The following is a 24,075-nucleotide window of genomic DNA, read 5'->3' on the forward strand; positions in this document are numbered from 1 at the left end:
AGATTCATTAGCAAAGGACATAAGATATAGTAATTGTACAATAACATATGGAAATAATATACTAAAGCTGAATAAAAGGAATAAGAAAAGATATCACTAAAGACTGGCTACAAAACGAAGAGATAAGACATGTAAACGGCAGGAAGTGGTATTGGAGGAAAACATAATAACCAGGCTGGGGTGTGGCACACCAGACCAAATAAAACTTTGCACTTCTGGGTTTATATAACCATTGTCAAACAATGGAATCAGTATCGTGTTATATTTCTGTGCCCAAAATACTCTGCAGACGGAGACACACTGAAGAGGCAGCTAAGAAGGTGTGAATTTGAAGAATGAGTCTGAACATTTTATCCAATCTTGAGTGAGGGTGTTTATTTGGAAACTGGGCTGATAAATAGAATAATTTTTTATGCAACCATAGTGCTGGTTAATGCCATTTCATGGAAGAAAGAAAGTGAAGAACAAGGAGCGAATTGTCCATTTTTTTTATTAATAAATACAAGCTAAGTATAGGCTCATTATTTATTAACCTGACAGGAGCCAGTTTTTAAAAAATAAACACACATGGTCATACATACAGTATATACATCAGAGGCATCAGTGTGATTTTCTTAAAACAGGCAGCTCATGTTTGAACATGTAAGCAGACGTAAAAATATGTAAAACCATTTCAGGGCATGACATGTTCAGCACACAAGAAGCTGTCGGCTCATGTGTGGCCCACATTAAGATCTTCCACCGGCGCCGCGCCCTCCCCTGCCTCCTCTCCTCTGTCGACCTCTGACTTGTTTATTGTCCTGACGTGGTAATCTTTTCTGTCGCTCCACTTTGATCCACCCTCCCTCGCTGGCTTTGGCCCCCTCTTTTTCCTCACTGGGGTTTTCTGTTACAGACAATATACCTGGTATCGTGGTGGGGCGGTTCTGTGGTGTGACACTATAACTGTTGGACCGTGGCCTCCCTGGCTGCCGCAAGGTTTTGCTGGTTTTATTATGAATATAGCTACCTCTCGTATTGGTCCATGCATGTCCCCGACCCTGCCCTCCTCCCACAGTTAATGTGTTGCCAAAGTAGTTGTTCCTGCGGTGGTCATGCACTGCTCCAGCACTGAGCGGGCGCTCTCGATCCCTCTCTGAGGCGCTCTCTGACGTAGTGCTGGAAGGACTGCTGCCCTTTGACCCAAGATGGAGTGGGGCGAGTTTGACCGACAGGCTGGCAGTTGGCGAGGAGCTGCGTGAGTCATTCCAGGGAGATGCATGGATGCGGTTCGGAGAGCGACGCACAGCTGCAGCATAAGAAAACCCCTGGCTTTCATGTGCAGACAGGAACTGAGGCAGAGTGCGGGCATCAGATCTAGTGAAGGCAGCCAGAGCAGCAGTCGTCTGCTGGGATTTCTGGGTCATCATCTGCCTCTGCCTTACGTTGTACATCCACGTGGGATCAATATCTGAAAAAGAAGATATGCACTGATAAAAACAGGAGCACATTCTGTATTTAATACTGTTAAATATATCTGTGATATCTTGAATTCATAGGAAATTCAACAGATAACAATCTTTATTTATCTAGCAGTGAAAACTGTTGCTTTGGAAGTCCTCAAGTCAACAAAGACCACTAAATCATAAATAAAACAGTTACCAGCATTAGACCCGTCCCTCGGGTTCCACTCGATGTCAGCTGATGCTGTTTCGATGACCAGCTCCACAGTCTTGATCTCGTCTTGTCCACCACTGAAACTCCACGTCACTGGACAGCTGTGTCTGGTAGACTTTGGTGACTTGACATCATTCTGAAGTGGAAGTCAAAGGAGAATATAAGGATATTTAGTGTCAAAAAAAGAATTAGACTTGTTGCCTTGATGTCTTTTCAAATGTACATTTAAAATCACTAGATTTGTGTTGTGTTGTGAGGCGTCTCCCACAGCTGCTGAAATGACTCACCTCATAATTGACCGTGTAGTCCACCCTCTGGTTCTGCTGTATTCCAACGATCCATTTGTCCATCACAAAAGGTGGCTACATTGCAAAGACATTAGTTCATGAAAACATCTGACTATGGCAACCACAATACAACAGTCCTGTAGGTAAAATGCATAGACAACATTTAGCATTGATTAAACCATGAGTGGTCTAGTCACTTGCGAAATGTGTTCCTGATAACACCTTTGTCATCCGCAGAATTTCCACATCCTGGCGGTTGGTATTGAAGATGACATCTTTGATGTAGGTTACTGCGACATCATCCCCGTCAAGTTCCATGTACATCTTCCATTTGCAGTCCTTGAAAGAAAAGACGTAATGGTGAGGTAATGTAGGTGTCAGAAACAACACCTTATGGTACGGAAAAGTTTATAATTGCAGTATTCTGTGTGGAAGTTCTCCACACTTCACTCTTGTACATAAACCAACAGCACAACCTAGAGGTGGTTTAATGGTAGTGGCAAGTTATTGGCCACAAAGCCCCATATTGTGGGGGAGGACTGAAATTATAACATAAAAATACTATAAATAAATTGCAAGGGGATGACATTTTTGTAATTATATCAAATGCAATTTGTTTACAATATATACAATTGATATTAAAGGAAATCAGTTCCCTCATACTATACTAATGCCTCAACATGGAATTGTTGCATTTCGTAGAATTACTATAACAGAGAGAAAGACATACATGACAACATTAGCATATATCTATGTAGACATTGTAAATTGCTTGTCAAACATTTGATGTTCTTATTCTCGGTGGGATCCAGGATTAATTTCTTGGAGCAGCAATCCGGTCGATTTCAGGTGATAAGGGGTGAAGGTTTTTCCTCGTGAGTAGCTGCATGCGGGACACATCAAATCCTCACTAGGAGGCACAAATCTGAACAATTCCCCAGCCCTCTTCTCCTGCATACTGAATGCTGACGAAGCAGTAATGATTCTGCCAATCCCCAAAAGCCGTCCACAAAACCGCAGGTCACTGCTTAACCACACAGGGTTCATGGCACAGGCCAATCCATTGTGTAGTGATCACAGAGAAAGACATCAGAGGAGTGGCACTAACACACTCGTCTGAGGAGCCTTCGCCCTCTCCTGCATCGTCCCCAGGGGCTGGAAACGGCTCAAAGGGGAAGCTTCAGCAAGCCTCTGGCTCAGAAACACACCAGTGGCCCCGCGCTGGCCTGGTGTCGGCACTGGACGGTCGCACCGGGGCTCCCAGGTCCATGCTAGTCTAATCACTCCAGCAGAAACAATATCTGGTAATGATGCCTAGGACCCGAGTGCGTCTAATGACAACTCATACATAATTCAGCACCTTTCACTTGGCTGCACGGTGATATCCTCATTAGTAGGGGACCCTCAGTGGCTGTCAGATGGTGGCCGCACAATCGCAGGCCCTCATTTTGTCTTTGAGAAGTGCAGCTGCTTCCATGACATCGCCAGCAAAGAGGGGCGAAGAAAAAAAAATGCAGTGCGGGTTTGTTTTATTTAGTGCAAAAAACCTTCCAGTTTGTAAAAACAAGGCTGACACGGAACCTGACACCAGGCAGGGGAAAATAATTAGCTCTCATTTTCTCAGCCTCCTGTTTCCTTCTCCCTGCTGTGTTTTCTACCCACTAAACCACCACATGTCAGAAGAAATGGGAGGCAATTAGCAGGCTCGTTTCAGCCCTGCCGAACACACTGAAAGAGGACTATTTATGATGGGACAATGAACAGCTGAAAGATTAAATAACGTTTGCCTTTTAAAAAGAAAATGACTTCTGGCTAAATGGGCTATTTTTGATTAAATTCAAACAGCAAGTGAAGAGCCACCCTTTCTCCACAGTTTGAGACCCTAACAAAGGGCTGTGAGCAAGTCGAGGTGGATGTGGTACATGGCTGAGAATGAAATGTTTATTTGTCTGGTTTTTATATGTGCCAAGTGATGCCTTCAATGGTCAGTATAACAGCCATTATCATGAATCCTCAGAACAAACAGCTGTACATCCATTAGACAAGGTAACAATTATTACCAAACGTATTAAAGAGGTTAACAATTAATAACAAGCCCGATCAAAGTAGATACAACATTTAGTTGTGATTGTCCCTGATGAACTACATCAGATGCTCACAGCTGCAGAATATGTTGATGCAGTCAGTGTGTGTGTGTGTGTGTGTGTGTGTGTGTTGCTACAAACGTACAGATTTCCCAGTTCCTGGTTTCCAGTGGTACCCAAACACCAGCTCCAGATTTACAGTTTTACTCCCCTCCACCTCCTTTTCCAGCTCATCCTGGGAAGAAAAGAAATATAGGCCCAAATATGCAATGAAAACCAGAAAAAAAAACTCTTTCCGAAGATAAAGAAGAAACTTTATACCTTCAACAGAGGCGGGAAGTGGACGAACCCGAGGAAATCGTTAGTTAGCTTTTCAATTTCACCCTGCCGAAGAGAGAGCGTAAGATTCACTGTCATTCCAAATATCAACAAGCATAAATCTCATCCTGTCCATTATGTGTGGATTTAAAAAATAAAATGAGACAGTTGTGGTTAATGGTTAACTGTGCCTTGCCTTAAGGTGCATGACGTGACCTTTGGACTTGACCCCCATGTCCCGCATGTCGTTTTCTGTGAGCAATAGCAACCTCTTTCCGGTGATGTGATTTTCTTTAAACAGGTCAGCGTACAGCTGCATGCCACATGTACCCTCCCCTGAGACAGAAAAGGATACACCCAGTTTTTTTTTAAACAACAGATCACAGATAGTCTATAGTCTGAAGCTGCCAAAGTCGGATTAAAGAGTACAACTTCAGAAAGTAAATGAACAAACCTGCGCCAAAGATTTGCTGCATCCAGAAATACTAAAGGAATAAAATGGGAATATATTATTTTTAATAGAAATGGTGTGAAAATCTGAATGAATACATTAGCTATGAGGTTTATTCAGTGACACTGACCACATGCTCCTCTGTCCATGTATAGATGTCAAGGGTGGGCAGCAACTGCATACAAATAAAAGACAAATAGAAGTAACGGCAATACAATATGGATGGATACAAACAGTATGCAATATGTGTGTGTGTATTTATGACAGACAGAACTTAAAATAAAAATCACAAGACTTAAGTAAATGTTATTAAAATGGAAAATAGCCATGTTTTCCATGTCTTCGAGGCCATTACTTTTCCGGTTATTGTGCTGTGCGATTGAGACGACTTGCCTCTAATGGTCTATATCAAACCGAAATGTCCGTCTGACTGATCTAAGGTGATCTATTTGAATGATAAATCATTTATTGCTCATTAAATGTAATCAGGCAGAAACTTGCCAGCCAAAATAAAGATTTCATCATTGCGATCATGAGACTGGTGTGTAATGTGTAATGGAGGAAAGATGACTAAATGAATGAGTAATCCCCATTCACTTCTTCTTCCCACGACATCTGATAACAGCTCAGATTATGAACTGAATGCCGGTCTCAATAGACAGTCGCTGCCATACATTTCATTGCAGCCCGCCGCCTCATAAAGCCACTCAGCCCTGCAGCGCTTTCCGCCTCCTCCAGTGCTGCGGTTCGGAAGTAAACAGATTCAGAAACACTCTCAACCCGCCAAATTCTCATTGGAGTGACTTAACATCACTTTTCAAGCAGCATATTGTATTTCACAAATGTGCTGCCATGCTTCTTTTATTAAGATCCGTGGCATGTTGTTGACAAAGATACCTAGATCACAAATTCAAAATGGGGGGAACTGTTTTTGTGTTATTAACATGTGTGTGGAATCTGTAGGAGAGAAAAAAAGAGGCTCTGAGTTGGGTTTAGTTCACACAATTCTGCCCCCATGTGGACTAAGTTGATAATGGGTAATCAAACGATGAATACCGGGAGTTACACAGAGGCATGTAGTTAATATCACAAGAAGCAGCTCAACAAATATGCCAGGTGAAGCAATATATTTTACAATCTTATTAAAATGCTGTCAGTCACACACTGTTCTGTCTTCTGTTACAAAAGGTTTGGTAGTAATAGTAGTAATACAAGATAATTCTCATGAAACATTTGTCCTTTCATCACTATTATTCATGTATGGACAGTAATAAAAACAATCTAAGGCAGACAGGTCGACAGAGAGTTGAAAGAAACAGATTTATTGACAAAACTGTGAAGGATGCGGGAAAATAAGTCACATCAAGAAGCTGCTAGTCGTATGATTTTGGTGGAAGCTCGAGGAGACGACTAACAAGTATTGAGGCCGAATGTGTCAGGATGCCCTAAGTGTCTGGATTTCCACACGGGGAAATGTAAATATTGGTTCGAGCCTGTGTTAATTGTTATGTCTAGTCTTGTTTGTATTGGCCTTGATGGCACAGGAGTACAGGCAATGTTTGAATAGGAATATTAGCTCATGGCAGGAAGCTAACAAGCAACAACACAGGAATATAGAGGATTACATCCTCATGAGACTGGCTGATGATAACAAGCGAAGGGGACAATTTAATGGGCTACGCTCAAGGAAGCATGTCCTTCCCTCAGATGAAGCATAATACCTAACTGAACACTAATGCTAATACGATTTTCTCGACTGTAAAGCGCAGGTCTTGAGGCTAACATTCAGTTAAACCATATGGTGTGATACTGTATGTAAAATGTGTCTATAGAAGGAAATTATTCTATTAAAAAACTGTGAGTTCTCATTGAGGCCTCTAGTACAGGAACATTGTTATTATTATTAATTATTTCTTCATTTTTCAAAGAATCTTTTTGACCCTAAGAAAGAAGCCTGTCTTGAAAAGTAAAATGTAAAATGAGAGAATGAAGCTGACAGTCACACAGCAAAGTCCCTCTCCTGCTGTTTTGAACCAGGGTCAGTCAAAGGAAAAAACATGTACTTTCTCATCCTGGTAAGAGACTGCATCTCAACAACTGCACTCCACCACATCCTGAACAAATTGGCCAATCTTAATGTCAGCAAAATGTCACTTCATCATAAAAGCCTGGCCTTCACTAAGCAACTGGCTCACGTGGCTCTTTCTTCACAGCATGGCACTATACATCCAGTACATTAGGCATACAGTAAATAACATCCATAATATCCATAGGTAGAGGGTTACAAATATATTCTATAATATGTTTCTGCGCTACCTTCAACTATTTCTGAAGGCTAATCATGAATATCTTGAACAAAGCAGAAGAAATATGTCTTCCAGGGACAAAGTAAAGATTTTGAAAAGACAAAATAATCAGCACGACTTAAAAAGCAATTCATTAAGAAACAGTGCTTCCACAACAATCACAGTATTTGACAGATGCAGCTGTGGCAGCACAGAACTTCGGAGAGCTTTATTCACTGTCGTCAGACCGAGTGAAGCGTCCCATCCCCAGAGTCATGTTGATTTTGTGTCCTTCTCTGACACAGCTCGACATGGAGGAGTTCTGCCTGGCCTGCATGTTGACCTGCATGCCCGAGTGCAGGACAGGCCGACCAAAGTCCAAGGAAAACATGTCTCCAAAGCCTCTCATCATGGACTGCAGATTCACCTCCTCATTACTGGAGCTTGTGATCTGACACGACATCTGTGAACTGTTTGACTCCTCCGTCTTAGACTGATAGAACGACTTAGCACTTATCTTTTTTGCCACAGGTAAGAAGAGCTGAGAGGCAGGGACAGGTGGAGAGCGGGGACACAGGGGTAAAAGAAGAGAAGAGAGGACAGAAAAGAAAAGGAAGTAAGTAGTCAGTTTAAACCACAAAATAAGTGTAAATAAGAAAAGTGGACAATCTTAACCCCAATCCAAGTTGTGATTTAGAAAACAAGAATGTGAAGGGAAGTTAATTGAACAGAGCAATAAGGGTAGGATAGAAACAGAAAGGAGACACAGGAAATGATTTCAGTGTACTTAATTCAAAGGTTTTGTTGACTTTTTCAAACTCAGACTATAGAAAGTGTGTTTTGTTGAGTGACAGCTACACTATTGTGGCATTCATTCACACAGGGTTTTGAGAAAACAATTGCATTTTGTTTTTTGTGAAAACAAGGAAAACCAGACTACAATCTGTTGTGTCTTTTGCATGCAAACAATACAATGCAGGGAAACAAAAGAAAAACAGCAAAGCCGTGAACTGCAGCTCAGACGCTGGACGCTCACAAATCAATATGAATTCTAGTGGGGGGCGGTGCAGCATTCACTCTGTGCATCATGATGCAAATCTACTTGTCGGGCAACCATGCACTACACTGCACATAAAGGCAGCACTGCCAATAATATACACTGCCCATAATGTTCTCATAATGTGCTTTTCCCTTTACTTCTCATTCCACACTTTTTATTTTCACTTCACCGCTTTCCCATTTCCACTTCACCCCAGAGGAAGATCAGGGGGATTCTGTCCCTCTCCGAATGGGTTTCAGGAAGCATGCATGTGAACAGCGGTGTAAAAGTGAGGTGCTAATGTTGTGACCACTTGACAACTGTCCTGACGGCTAAGGTGGACCAAGGTGGAGAGGGGATAATGGGGAACTCACCGGGCTGTTGGACTGGTCGATGAGTTTGCGCTCCCACATCTTTAGACGCCGCTCGCGCTCCTTCAGCTCCTGCTCTTTGGTACTCAGGTCTCTCTCCAGCTTCTTCAGTCTCTCAAGTGTGGCTTCAATCTCAAACCTGCAGCACAGAGCCCAAGAACAATGTCAACAATTCACCAAATATCTCCACATTGACTACTGAAAAAAAGCTTGCTTGAAAAAGATTTTTGTTCCATATGTTAATGCCTGGCATGATTTAATATTTTTAATATCATTCATATTTTAATCCCATGAAAAGACCAAAACCAACAATGTGTTAGTCCATCTCTCAATACACTCCAACTTCCTTACCCTGTCTGTGGCACTCAGCCTACAAAAGACGTAAATCTGTCAAATATATATTCTTTAAGACGTATGTCCTAAAACAGCTGGGCACTGTAGTTTTTAGCAAAAATGTCTAGAACAGCACTAAATAGTGCATTTGTTGGGGACTATTTTCAGCTGCAGATTAATATACATGCAGTGGGACGGTATATGTGGAATTGACTCAGTAAACTACAGTGCTTGACTTCATTGACATGAAGAAACATGTCACCCAGTGCAACACTGTGGCTCATTGATATGTTTTAACCAATAGAAATCCAGTTTTCACTTTTTATTGTTCCTTAATTAGCTTTAAGGTTAACTGCCCTGTAATATGTGGACCATATATTCTGTATCAAGTTGTGTGAAACTTATGTGAATTGAAATATTCAAACCCAAGACTTATGGCATCACATAATTTCATTAAATGTAAATATTTGGCATCTTTGGAAACTTTGGTTTTTCCACTAGAATTTGAAATGAAGATATTGGCTTTGAACAATTTTTAGCTGCAGAGCAATTGCTTGTAATGACTAACTCACCGACATGCTGGTGGGTTAGTCATTACAAGCAATTGCCAATTTAAGGAGAATTTGAGCTTAAGTTTTGTTATCCTTTTCATGGGATTTGTTGACAATAATCACCAGTCTTATCCTTTAAACAACACAGTGTAAAGAATGAATCACAGTCAGAGTGCTAGGACAGTAAGCAGTGACACATACTAAAACAAAATAAAATAAAACTCCTCTGTAAACTACGCAGTGACGCCCTGCAGTCAGAAGGTGATTAGTCTGCGTCTGAAGCTCTGAATGCCAAGGACGGGACTATGTCTCATGTTCACTTCACGCTGGGGAAGTTTGTTTTGCCCAGCAGGTGGGGCTGCACAGTGTGTCATGTAAATCCATGCTGAGCTTCAGCCCAACAAAAACTTTGTTCTCACACTTTCTGTTTATAAACACATGCAGCCCAGACAGGAAAGCCCATCCTTACTCCTCCCGGGCCTGTGGTTCCTCCACCCTGACGCTTCCCACCTCAAACAACTTCCACTCTTCCACACATCAAATCAGGTCAACTTTTTCATGTGTCCAATACTTTGGTTTATGACTAAATACCAGCAAAACTAATGACTTTCTCATCAGCCTCAACTGTACTGTTTCCACAGCTGATCAGACAATGTTTGCATGGTGAACATGGTAAAATTATACCTGCATATTAACATAGTCATTGTGAGCATTTTAGCATGCTGATGTTAAGATTTAACTCAAAGCACTGCTGTGCTCAGGTATAGCCTCACAATGCTGCTGGCATGGCTCTTAGTCTTATAGTTATACTGTACATACCCCTGAGGGTAAAAGGGGCTATATTCCTACATTGTGAACTCAAAATGGATGCGAACGCTCTCAAACATCCTTCAAGCCGAAAAAGCCAACATCATGAAAAACACATCACTGCACTAAAACTTAGCGGTCTGCACTGTATGCTGTATCTATTCCTTAGTAATTCCTGGGTAGTGCAAATCAGCTGAGTAAAATAGCAACAAGCCCAACAGATGTCACTGCTCTGGGGTCAAACAAAACATCCCTCTGGTGAAGCTACCCCCTGCTCTGATCACCAACAAGCCTCTCCTTCCTTTTTCAGCCAGCTAAGCTTATACTATCAAACCTCTTGAGCTACAACAATGTGTCACACATTCTCAGTTTCTGTTTTCCAGCAGCGAGATTCACTCCAACCTGCTCCACCTGCAGATGGCTGCCTGGACATGATGCCACCAGCTACAACTTCTGAGGAAAAACCTCAGAGCACAGACAAGCCCCGCAGAGAGGCAGACAGAGAATAAAGTAACAGCTGAGACTCAGGCTGTGCTGAACATCACCAAACCTCCAGCTGCTCATACAACCCAATTAAACACTTCTACTTGAAAAAGATGGTGATTATTTTTAGGGCCTTATGGGTAAAGAGAGGAAGTATATCCAGATGGATGATTCTTTGGAGGTTTTCATGCCTTTATGTAGCTATCAGTGTAATTATTAAAGATCTATATGCACGAGCTCAAGTCTTTTTTTGTATTTCACGGCCCCCATCAGCTACATTTCCACATCATTCTTTGAAAACAGTTGCACATTTCCTTAGGCTGAGGCAGTATATTGGTGAAAAAAGAGAGTTATAAATACATTTACTGGGCCTGGAGAATAGCTGATCTCATTACCTCCATTCAGCCTTATTGTGAAGGAAAGAGTTGCACTGTTGAGGAAGTTGGCTGTCATTAGACATGGACTCCAAAGTCGAGAGGATCTGCTTGAACATTGGCCTTTCCTAAACATACAACATACAAACATGTGATTCAAATGAAAACATACCTGCTGTTAATTTGCATGTTAATGTCACTCAGCGGATCACTCACTTTTGCCTCTGTTGCCCAGCAGTTCCTCATGAGCTCAGCAAAGCTGGCAGGACAGCCACTAGGGATGGTTAGCCTCTGAAACACACAGTCAGTCGTAGGATGAGCTGCTGGTTAGTGAACTGAGCTAAACTGAAGGGGTGCTGATTGAAAGGAATATACACTTATTCATTTTCTTGCCAAGAGTTAAATCGATCGCTCCCATTCTCATATTTATACGGTAAATATGAAGCTACAGCCAGCAGTCGGTTAGCTTAACTTAGCATAAAGACTGGAAAAAGAGGGAAACCGCTAGCCTGACTCTGTCCTGGAGTCTCCACTGGTTACCTGGTTGTCCACAAGACTCCAGGAATTCACTGCGCCCAGCCAAGAAATAGTACCACCCCTTTAAAAACCACAACTTGAAGTTTTTTCACTTCAGTTTTTGTACAGATTAAACAAATGAGATATAACGTGTTATTTAGTTAGATTACAAAACCGAATGACATTTGAAAAAAAGTACAATGGTGTAAAAGTGCAGTTAGGAACCATTCCTGACAACATATATACACACATATATATATATATATATATATATATATATATATATATATTTCACATTATACTGATGAACCAAAATATTGATTCAGTGTGAAGGAAGGGTTATTTATCTGGACAATGATGATTGCACAGTTCCAAGGGTCAATACTGTATATATACATGTAATCACACACTGGAGTACCTCATTTTTCTCGACCACGAGCCAGGCCACTTGTAAACCTTCCAGGCCTTTGAAGGGTATCTCACGGGTAAGCATTTCCCAAAGCACCTGTCACAGAAGTCAAGAGCCAAGGTCAGTAACAAAGTTATAATACTGTGAAACGCATACATGAATCTTCGGTTTTACCCCACTGGGTACTGCTGAGCTATCTTTTGTCTGTTTATATAGCATGTGTATTCATATACAAATAAACATTAAAACACTTTTCTGTCTTTCTTGGAGACCAAATGCAACAAACAAAAGAGACAAAAAGATTAATTTTAGATTTCCGACGATTAAAGGCTGCCATGATTTCTGAAGTACAATAACAGTACTCCCTTGATAATTTAGGTTCTCTTCAGTTGGTATTTAGCAGTGTCAGAAATAACAACCTGTGTCAACAACTTAAAAAATCAGATATTGAAAAGGTGGAGGAGAGCCATTTTTTTCCAACACCCAAGGGCTCTACTGTATATGTACCATTTTTCTGCATTTCTGCACTTGCCAGCTGCCTCTCATTACATGTATGTATTTTACTACAGAAACGAGCTACTCAAAAAAGTGTTTGAGGGAAAACTGCATACTTAAATTTGCAATCATTTTGCAGTGCCTCTGACATAAAAAGCACTCATTGCAATCATAAACATTGTGTGTTCAGCTTGTAAAATCCTTCATATATCTGAGGAAACATACTTTTTACATCATTTTTGTTAATTCATTGGGATTTTACATCAGTAATGTACCGTTGTAAAATAGGAACTGCAATTTATATGCTGATTAAGGGTAACTGGTAATGGTTTCCATTTTGAAACAACTTTCAAAAGTCTTACACAGCAACTTCACAAGAGTTGAAGACACAAGAGAAAAAGAAAAACACTGTAAGTTTGTAAGGCTATACTTCTGCAAAGGTCAAAAGCACTGCTGTTGTCCACTTAAGCAGAGAAAGAAATGCAGAAATGAAAATATCAGTGGGACTGTTTGACTGACAGCTGTTGTTTTTTAAGCCATGAGTGACTTTAGTGCAATTTCTACAAACGTATTGAACATATTCGATTCAATTTTACCAAAATGAAAAGCATCATTGTCTGTCAAATCTTTCTTTTAAAAACAAAAAAGCTTTTGGCTGTGAGTCTCTCTCTCACAGTTCTCATTATTCACTCACTTTTGGGACCTTTGATGTGCCATAATGAATACCTTTTCACTGGGTTTGATGACATTATTTGTCAAATAATTGAAAAAGAAATAACAGAAATCAACCAGAATGTACAAATCATCTAATAAATGGTCTTAAGAGAACGGTTCGCCAGTTGGTCTTCACACAGTGATCGGCCAGCTGCGCACAACTATTTCTGTCACTTTTCATGTGCTACACTATGAATGTCTTCCAAGAGTGACAGTCTGTATCAGAGTATCAGAGTCATGAGGATGCTGGTTTCCTCTCCTTTCCTCTTGTCACTCACCACACCGTAGGAGAAAGCGTCACAGGTCTCAGACACAGGCAGGCTCTGGATCACCTCCGGAGCCATCCAGGGAAACGTGCCCACTAAGGACATGTGTGTTGTGTGGGTCAGGAACTTGGATGCCCCAAAATCACAGATCTGAAGTGATGAAAACAGAATTGAGATTATCATTGTTAACTGAATCAAATTGTTTGTTTTGGTATCCATAACCATCCATAGAACAACGTACTTCCTTCATATATGTGATATTTCAAATGCACGAATCAAACAAGGCTGTAATAATCTGCAAGTGTGCATCTGGTGGGGATGTTGGTGTCAGTAAATGCTACAAATGTGGTGTACTGTAATCACATCATTTAGGCCTGGACTCAATTGCTATTTCTGTCACTGCAATTGACGAAATGCAATTTGGCACACTATGCTCTTGTTTCATTTCAGAAAATGAGGCTCTATGATACATCAGATACATACAGAAGAGGGTTCAAAATATGTTTGGAGCTACTGAATAGTTTCTCATAACACACTCATACACACTGACATAATAACTCTGTTGCAAATAAAAGGCACAATATATTATATTGTATTGTTATTGAGTTTTTGTTAAATCTTCTTTCAACCAGTCTCATCCGCCACAGCACGTACAGTAAAGCACACCAGTTTAATGCTGTCAGTGGTTTCTTGTACATGCTGAGTTAGTCACTGCCCTCTTGTGTCCACATACTGTAGGTAAATAACATACCAGTACTTCATGCTTATATTACTTTCAAATTCTGAATTAAAATGTGAAACTTCTATATCTAGATCCGTAATGAAAACCTACCTTGAGAACCTTGTCCGCTGCCAAAACAACTGAAAGAGAAAACAAGGAAATAAAAGAAAGTAAAAGAATGAATTCACTTTAATGAATATGTAGCATTCGTTTATATAAAATGTATATGTTTTGGACAAAAACATTCAAATCCATTACCATTCCTGGACTTTAAGTCTCTGTGGATCACCTTAACGGGGGCCTCTGAATGTAAATAGTGCATTCCTAAAGCAGAAATAAAGAGACGTTTTTCAGAGGGAGACCACATCATAGTATATAAACTGGTGGCTCTGATTAATCACATGAGAATATATACATGCATCTTTCAACTGATAATGTTCCAATGAGCTGCTTTGAGGAGAAACGTGTATTGTATATATTATAAGAATTTACTAATGAGCAAAATCAAGACTCCTTGTCTCTTGCTTATTTGTATTTCCATGTAAAGGTCCACCTACAGTGACTGCACACAAAAACTGTTTATAACAATGGCTGCAGCAGATGAGGACTAAAGCCAGCAACAAAAAGTTAAACTTTCTTTCTTGCTTTATAAAACTTTGTAATACTTTCACAGCTTTCAAGGCTGTTTCTTCCCCAAATGTCTGATTTAACCTGCTGACAATCTGGTTTTCAGACTTCGGCACAGCACCAGTTCAGCATGGGTTTGAATTTGATGAATCAGAATAGTGATGCTGTTTATTAATCTTTCTTAGGCCTTTATAATTTTATGATATAATATATCATAACATGTTGACATTCTTACAGAGAAACTGACTTTAATAGGACCCCTTGTGGTTAGTTTAGATATGACCTGCAAAACAGTTTTCAAGGTGTTGTAGCTGAAAATGTGAACTCTGAAATTATTAACATCAATACAGGTGTTCCTCAGGGTTCAATCTTAGGTCTTCTCCTTTTTACAGTCTACATTAACAGCGTAGGGTTGTATCAGTTAATGGTTGTTTATTAAAGTTGCACGGAAATGACTACATGATGGACAACTGTAAACACAATTGATCTTAATAATTTGCAGTTAAGTTTTGACCCCAAATCACTCATCAATCTAAATGGTGTCTGAAATGAAGTAAAGAGAGGAAGCGTTTCTATTTTTATTTTATTTTGAATGTTTATAAAATTGCAAAGTATCTTGGATCTTTTGGGTAGATAGAAAGATGTCTTTCAAAGGTCACATTAAGGAAGAGGCACAGTGTTTTTTTTCACCAATGCAATCAAGGAGATAAATAATTGTAACTTTTACCTCTGGCGATCTCTGCAGCCCATGTCATGATCTGCCCCATGTCCATCTCTTCACTCTCATCACTGGACAGGTAATCATACAACGATCCACCACTCGCATACTCTGTGGAGAAATGTGATCATATTTGAGTTTGTACGATTGGGAGTGACTGACAGTTTGTGATGGTAAAATGTCTTGACAGTGACAAACCTGTTCTTTTGAGGCGTTACATTATACATGTGAGTGCAGTATGTGGGAGCATTACGTGAAAACAATCGAAAATTGAAAATCTGCCAGACGACTCCTGGCAGCCAGCTGACAGCTTCTTGTTTACAGATTGCTCGTGTTGCTGTGGTTGAGCTCGATTTATCACAATGTAACTGAACACTATGTTCCCTCAGGAGCCCACATGTTATCAAATCTGTCTAAACCACAAAGGAATAATCTTTCTGCTGTGTTTTCAAAAGTTTTATTTATTCGAATGGGGCACTTCTTTTGGGTCTTTTGCGAAATCCCCCCTCACAGGACTGCTCAAGACATAAATACAGCTTTGATAAAGCAGAGAAGTATGTAGAACAGGAAAATCAACATTTTTTTGTGAGTAATCTCTGTAATCTTGTGAGGTAAAGTGCTTGAATAAAGATTATTATACCAGCTAAAACAGCAGGAAACCTCTGTTAGTTACATAATAACCCAATCATGTTCCAACACAGTAATGTAAACATGCACAGGCACCAAGACAGGAGTCTAATTAACAATCATAAAATACACAGTGGTTTTTATTATCATGAGTCTGAATTTCATATGGCTTTTTATATTAGCATTGTAGCAGAAGCTGGCTGACAGCAGACGTATAAACGCGTATCTTGTGCAGCTACAAATATGCTCATCCGTGTGTGTGCAAGCGAAGACTTGTCTGCGACTTTAATACGTTCATCCACATTCCTTAAATAATATGACTACCTGTGGCTCTGCTGTCGATTGCACTTTAATTTTAGTATCATCCACCTCCCTCAGAGTGAATTAGCTTCATGTCATAAGAGAGAACAAACAACCTCGCAGTTTATCTTGCAGGTAAATGTACCTTTAACCCCAAAACAACAACAAACCTTAATTCATTAGGTTTATCAGGCCTCTGAGTGACAGCAGATATTGTTAAACTCATGCAGGTTAATGGAGACAAACAGGTGTCTCAAATAGGTTGTAGATATTAGCTGTTAGAAAGAGGGAACTGCTCAACCTGCGGCTGTATGTCAACAGACAGGAAATTTATAACAGAGCTGATGAATGTGGACGTGGCCATAAACCTTTTTCCTGTATCTGGTGCTAATTAGATTCTGCATCGATAAATAGAGACACTGACCAGCGCTTTGACAACAAAACTCTCTTTCACAGCTGCAAAATACTACAGTGGCTGCTGAGGTGCCATGTGCCGTGAGTTTTCCTCCACTGTTGAGATGCAATTCTGCAAGTCGTGCCCAAAAACTGCAAACTTAGTGAACACAACTTCAAATGCTTTGCTTAACTGTTAATGATTTATGGTTCTTTTTAAACACTTCTCTTAACTTTTCACACAGCTATTACATAGAAAGCATGTTTGTATAACACAAGTGCAGACCCTGAGTACAGATTTCAGAGTCTTCTGCTCACAATAATCTCAGAAGGTAAGGTAAGTTACCTGGTGTTTGCTAAAACATTAAAGCAGAGAAAGGTGATATGCAGCTGTAGGACAAGGAGCCATGAGAATGTAAGATCTGGAGTTGCCCAACTTTGTTACAGTATCATATTGTACAAGGTAAGGTTTCATAATACTGTGGTGCAGAGTCTCCACGACCAACCAAGAATATCAAAGGTCTATCTTCTATCATTTCTTCATTCCTCAATAAAAGGACAACACTATTTCAGCATTTTGATGGAAATTTTACAAACAAAAATCTCATGTGCAGGTTAAACTCTCTCAGGTTGTGGAATTGACTTGAGGTGACTGTAGTCATGCCAACGAGGGATGTGTCACACAGGGAGAACATTTCAGAGGACGTGATGTGGAGAAAAATCTATGTTCAGATATAAACGACAATGCAGTAGAAAACAGACTTTATTTTCTTTCTTTAATCACCGCTAAAAAATTGTAGGTGTCTAAACAAGGTTTTTGTCTTGAGTGATGAGTGTTTCGTTACAGAATTTCCTTTCAAGATTTGCTTATATAAATAAAACCCAACACAAATAGCCAAATTAAATTCTTCTGTTTTCTTCATTTTCATGCTGCTTATTGTTTTTTAAAGTGTTTTTACTGTTTTATTGTTTATTTTTGTTTTACTGTTTTTCTTCTGACTTGTTGTCTCATTTGTTAGTGTGGTCGTTTTAACTGTAGCTGCAAATCAAATTCAATTCATGGGACAATAAATATATAACATAATAATGTAAATGTTTCCCAAACCTGCTGTTACAGTAATATAAATTAAAATTTGGCAATATTCTCTCAGTACAATTCTGACACTAGTATCTAGTGTGTAGTTTTACTTACACACTAGATACTTTTACAGATAGTTTCAAGTATATAGATTACAGTAAGAGGCTGTTGCATGTAAAATGTAAAATAGATTAAATAGACAAACACAGGGCTCTTTCTATAACGTCTTTATGAAGATAAAAAAGGAAAAGCAGAAGCACAATCCCTCAGTGTTTATCATTCAACTTTCACCCTCCTAATAGCACACGTCACACAGATCGAGCCTTGTTTTAAAGCAAGAGAAGTCACATTTCTTGTGAATAAAACTTCACACACTTGAACTATATCACAAAACATGCTTGTTTGTTAAGGATGCTGTCACAGTTTCTGACAACATCTAGCTCTTGTTCTTATGGAGTTTGTGTAAGGAGCTTTGGACTAAAGATTGTAATGTAACTACACCCCTGGTTGGTCGTGGGAAAGAAACAAATCACAGTTTACTGTATTAGATAACACACCATAAAAATGTGAACTACGGGCTTCAGTTTCATTGACCAACGGAAGAAAGAACATATTGTTTGTTTCACTGAGAGTGTGATCAACTTTTTCCTGGAAGAGAGCAATCTTTTTAGCCATATGGACATTAAAAATTAAAAATGACCTGTGGGGAGTCGCAAGGTTTCGCTAACATGCAGTAATCCCTGATTGTCACAGACCTTTTAATAATGGGACTGTCGAACAGAAATGGTATTTCTTAGTACATCCAGAGGGTCACAAGTTCAGCCTTTGATGCAGAGTGAGTAAACATGTTAAGAGTATATATATAACATAGCATCCTATCTACACTTAGGCTGAGCTATTTGTACTGAACTGCTGCTCTCGAGCTGCCTGGTGGACTTTCAGTGGGTGGTGCTCTGTTGTTTTCATGAAAAGAGCCTCTTTTGTTTTGCTTTTCAGGCGGAGGGAATGGTCTGCATTTGTGCTGCTGCAAATTAAGTCTCAATTACATACAGTGCTGAAATAATTAGTCCATTAGTTGATTAGTTGATTGACAGAAAATTAGTTGCGAACTATTTTGAAAATCAAGTAACCATTTAAATGCATTTATCAAGCAACATTTTCAAACATTTTCTGTTTCCAGCATCTCAAATGTCAGGGTTTGTGATTTATATTATTTTATATTGAATATTGTCGGGTTTTCCACTGTTGATTGGACAAAACAAGGAATTTGAAGACGTCACTTTGAGTTGTGGGAAATTGTGATGGCCATGTGTCCACTGTATTCTGACAGCTTATAGACTAAACAATTAATTAATTAAAAAAGTAATTGAAAGATTAACTGTAAACGTTAAAGTAATCGTTAGTTGCAGCCCTAATTAAACTGTGCTACCTGTGTAGTTACATTATCATTAACCTGTGATTTGGGCAACACTCATCAAAATTAGGCAAAGATGGAGAAAATCTAATTAAGAGACTCTGCCCAAAACAAGAGTGTGCGGTGACAAAAGAATCCAGTTGATGGTCTTATATCCAAATGTAGAGGTTTATCACTACAGAGTGGAGAGGGGAGAGCTAAGCTTACAGTAAGAAACACAAAACCCAGCAGCAGAAGAGAGAGTTTTAATACAATAAAACTTAAATGACATCTCCACAGGACGACCTCTACACCGCTGCCCGATGAAAGTTTGTGCAGAGGCATCGAGGGCCCCTTGCTACATGAGCTTTATTCTTCTCAGCCTCTAACCTAGACACAAAACAAAACAGGGGCACACAACTACTGTATCATTGTGTGCACTTCCTGAACCCTCTGGCATTCACTAATGCTTCCATAGAAACCTCTGCACAATTTAGTGTTGAGCAAACTGCAACTGGTGCAAATAGATTCAGCTGCTGCGTTTACCATCAGCTCTGTTGTACACTGATTATTATTGAGACATACTGTATATATGACACTGTAAATGTGAAGTTTTTAGAAGTTAAAAATATTACCAGTGACAATTCCATAGTTGGGAGCCTCAACAATCGCGCCATAAAACTGGATGATGTTACGGTGGCTGAGGACACTGAGGATTTCAGCCTAAGAAACAAACACACAAGGACAAAACAATATCTATAAAAATGTCTGAAAATCATCATATCAGCGTCTAAAGAAACAGCCAGCCATGCTAGTGGCCAGTGGTGCTTTGAGCTAAATGCTAATGTCAGCATGCTAGCATGCTCACAGAGACAATGCTGACATGCTGATGCTAAGGAGGTTTAATGTTTACCCTGTTCCCCGTCTTAGTTTAGCATGTTAGCATTTGGTAATTAGCACTAAACTGAACACAAAGTACAGCTGAGGCTGATGGGAAGTTGTTCAAAATCAAAGTGTTGGACGAATTGAAATTCAGACCTGCCGACGGCACTAGATGGAAAGTTAAGGGTTTGCCATCATGAAAATTTCAAGGCAATACTTCCAAAAGTTGTTGAGACAATTGCAATTACAATTTGCAAAGAAAAAAAAAGTCAGTGTCATGGTGGTGCGAGAGGAAAAGTCAGGAGATCACCAAAATCAGTAAGAGTCATCCTCTTGGGACCATTAATGTCTGTACACACTTTCATGGCAATCCTTGACATAGTTGCTGAGATATTTCAGTCTGGTTGACCGTCTGATGGCCATGCTGCGAATATGGCTCTAATGATGAAAATAATGTAGCAAGAGTATATACAAATCTATATCAATATAACATACTCGCCCAGAAACATCATTGTGAAGCCATTCCTGGAAAGAACAGAAACCTGACAAAACCAATTCATTTAATTGTAGCCAAACACTATAATTAGACGAACAATTGGTTCAATGTGAAAGGATTACATTATTATTTTCACCGAACAATCATCTCTCCAACACTTGAGTGAAGTTGAATGGATATCTGTGATCTTTCATAAAAGAAAAACGATGAATCATTTTCTGAACATCCCATCACGGGCCAACAAATGTAATAAAATTTCCCTGAAAAGATTTCAAAGATAATTCTTTTTTTTGTCTTTAAGACAATGAGCCCGAGCTTTCAAAGGGATCTCAGGAACAGTCCCTGCTGTAATTGGGCCAAATACATTCTTTCATTTGGCAATAATGTTTCTTTTGCAGCACATTTCTACGAGTGGGGGAGTATAATGACCATGAGTGATGGGTACAGAAGTCACCACATCCCGCTAAATGGGGTAGCAATTAAAATGATTACTATACTGACAATTAAAAAGTATATGAAAAGCCCAGGCAATTACGACTCCTACCTCGTTCTCAATTTTGAGCAGTTTTTTCACCGCCACCTCTTTGTCCTGGGAGATCCACCTGGCTCGGTACACACTCCCAAAGCTGCCGCCGCCACAGTTCTCGTAGAAGTGGATATCATCAAACTTGATCTGCACGAAGGAGGCGCTTGGAGACGACATCTCATAATGACACTCAGCACCAACTCTGCTTCTGAAGGGGGGAAGGAAGAAAGGAAGTCTGGTTCACTCAACAAAGTCCTCTATGGTCAAACAAACTTACTCCTGCTGTGCGAGACACTTCAAAGAATAACTTTGCTCTGAAACACACCATTTGAGAGTGGGACTGCAGGTTAGATGAGGCTCCGGCGCGACCTGAGAGGGGCCACGGCGCCATTGGCTGGTTCTGCATGTGGTGTCAGTGTGAAATCCCTGGTTTTAGCTCTGTGATTTACCGACCATCCGCCGGTCTCTTTCTCTCGCTCCACATACACACTCCTCATCATCAGTACCAGTAAGCAATGAGCTCAGGGTCCAGACTCTGCTTGTATAAGGACGATGGCATGCCTGGTATGCTGTGATCATGCAGCCAAAGTCACAGACCATTCCAGCACAGTGTTCAGTACAAGTAAGGCCACAAGCAGAGAGAGCAAAAAAATGTGAGGATAAACTGTCTCTTGACTGTTTCAAGACAAAAACCTGGAGACACCCTCATATTCTCTTCATCTTTTCAACTACACAATGAGCTCTTCCTGCCTGTGTAAGTGGCCATAGATGCAGTATTTGAATAGACCAGGGTTAGAAACGTAATGGGAGTCCACACAGATTGATTATCACATCCTTTTGTTTGTCCGTAACAGCATAAAAGCATCTTGTAAAGAAATAATTCCATCATTACAGGAAATTGTAGCTCTGTTATTGTTCAAAGGTTTCTCCATTTACAGCTGAGCAATTACAGCTTTTAAAAGGCTGTTACCTGGGTCTTCATTGGGATTGCTATCCATCCCAGCAGGACATGCCTCCATTGTCACAAAGGGGGCATTGCTTTCTGCTGATTTACTTGTATTCAGGCTATACTTAGCCTCACAGCAATCTGCTCAGTGGCCCAGCTCCACAGTATTGTCCGTCCACTCAAGAAGCCAGGGTTACTGGGATATGGCAGCACTCCTGCACTCCCTCCTGCCAGTTCTCACTTAATAGCAAACACCGCTGTAACCACTGCAACAATAGAGGCCTGATAGCCATATGTCAAACCACAGGTAGTTACTGTAATCAAAACTAAATGAAAAATAAATCACACAAAGCTAACAGATAGTATGGTGACCTGTCAGCTTCTATTTCACACCCTAACAGTCGGCAGCACGGTGATATGTAACCAGAGACATCCACATGTTGATATCACAGTCTTATAGAGTAATCAATGATCTTAACAGTGCAGGATTAGTTATTGATCATGCTCTGTGTGGCTGAGATCACTATTGGGGTCATCTGTACGTCTACATGGCTTTATAAAGATAAGATACACTGCAAACGTCTAACAATAGTCAAACCTGAGAAAGCAAAGCGCATGCATAGTTGTGTACTGTATCAACAACTAACAGTGGTTATTATTATGACTTTTCTTGTTATAATTACACTTATACAGAAGCCGTTGATGCACACTGCTTTATGTACCACACTCAACAGCCCAGAACAACAGTAAGCCAGCAGAAATACCATGTGTACTGTATAAATGAAGCTACCAGAAGACTTCACGCTGGCACGGATGCCAGCAGGCTGCCGTGTGAACACTGTCTCTAACTTCTGCTCTCAGGCTCTGACATTATAAACATACGTACCGACATTGAGTGTGAAGTTTTAGGCTTCAGGGCGGCTCGTCGTCGGTGCAGGTTACACCGGGACAGAAGATAAAGTGGCCGTAAGAAAACCGGAGAAGTGAGAGTTCCGGGAAATCTCATGTGACACTGCAGGATTTCTCCACTCTCCGCGGTGGTTTTACTGGTTGCACAACTTCTTCCAGCAGCAGCCCACACTGACTGGTCTGGAGTCTGTACAGACACACATCCAGATGACAACAGCTCCCTCCGCTGGACCGAAGTGGGACAGACTCCAGCGTTGTTGTTCTGTACACAACATTGTCCTGATACGACGTCCAGTGTGTTGTATGAGTCCCTTAAATGTTCTGTACTTTGCAACATTAGAGAAAAAAAGCTTAGCTTTTATTCTTTTGTCGATATTATATATTTTGTCCATTTTATTTTGTGTTAATTTTCCTCTCATTGTCTTTCAGACGTGTTAAAGTCATTTTGATGCATTAATAATATAGAGCACTTTGAATTGCCTTTGTTTTTAACCTAAATCTAGCTCATCCATATTAAACCCCTTCAGTTTGTAAATGTGGAGCGGAAAACATTATGAACATTTCTCAATATAATGCCGTCCAGTTCAACACCACTGGAAACTACAACCTAAATAATAAACATAGCTTGCATTTGATCTTACAGGTGTGTCTAATAAAGTGGCCTCTGAGTGTATAAAATGAACTCATAATTATCATGTATTGCTTTACAATTTACAGCTGCTTACACATTAATGCACCAGTAATAATGTTCATAACGATATAACATGTAAATACAATTATGAGATTACTTTTACATAAAGGTCCTGAAAACCTCATCGTCTGCCTTTATTGCAACAGCCTGAGACACGTAAGCAACACAGGGCCCCATTTAGATTTTTTGAATGTTAAACTTGTTTCAAGCAGATTTAATCTTAGAAATATAATACATTTAAGGAAGTTTAAAAGTTTTTAGTCACAGATTATTTTCCCAAGTTGTGGAGAATGTACAGTATAAATTGACCATCTGTTCCCCTTTAGACA

At 40.0% G+C, this 24,075-nt stretch overlaps 1 protein-coding gene across 1 annotated transcript; it reads right to left on the reverse strand.

Moving 5' to 3' along the window:
* Window positions 1–488: 488 nt before the first annotated feature.
* Window positions 489–23,151, reverse strand: map3k20a (mitogen-activated protein kinase kinase kinase 20a). The gene is made up of 20 exons (XM_070914260.1): window positions 23,033–23,151; window positions 21,219–21,408; window positions 19,932–20,019; window positions 15,515–15,616; window positions 14,419–14,484; window positions 14,272–14,300; window positions 13,452–13,589; window positions 11,974–12,060; window positions 11,256–11,330; window positions 11,061–11,167; window positions 8,495–8,630; window positions 4,927–4,971; window positions 4,800–4,830; window positions 4,542–4,681; window positions 4,349–4,411; window positions 4,173–4,262; window positions 2,166–2,282; window positions 1,944–2,018; window positions 1,642–1,792; window positions 489–1,450 (listed from the first exon to the last, which is right to left on the reverse strand). The coding sequence occupies exons 2-20, from the start codon at window positions 21,375–21,377 to the stop codon at window positions 729–731; spliced, it is 2,421 nt and encodes an 806-aa protein (XP_070770361.1). The 5' UTR covers window positions 21,378–21,408; window positions 23,033–23,151; the 3' UTR covers window positions 489–728.
* Window positions 23,152–24,075: the final 924 nt, after the last annotated feature.

Source organism: Enoplosus armatus, chromosome 11, assembly GCF_043641665.1.
Source record: "Enoplosus armatus isolate fEnoArm2 chromosome 11, fEnoArm2.hap1, whole genome shotgun sequence".
NCBI lineage: Eukaryota > Metazoa > Chordata > Actinopteri > Centrarchiformes > Enoplosidae > Enoplosus > Enoplosus armatus.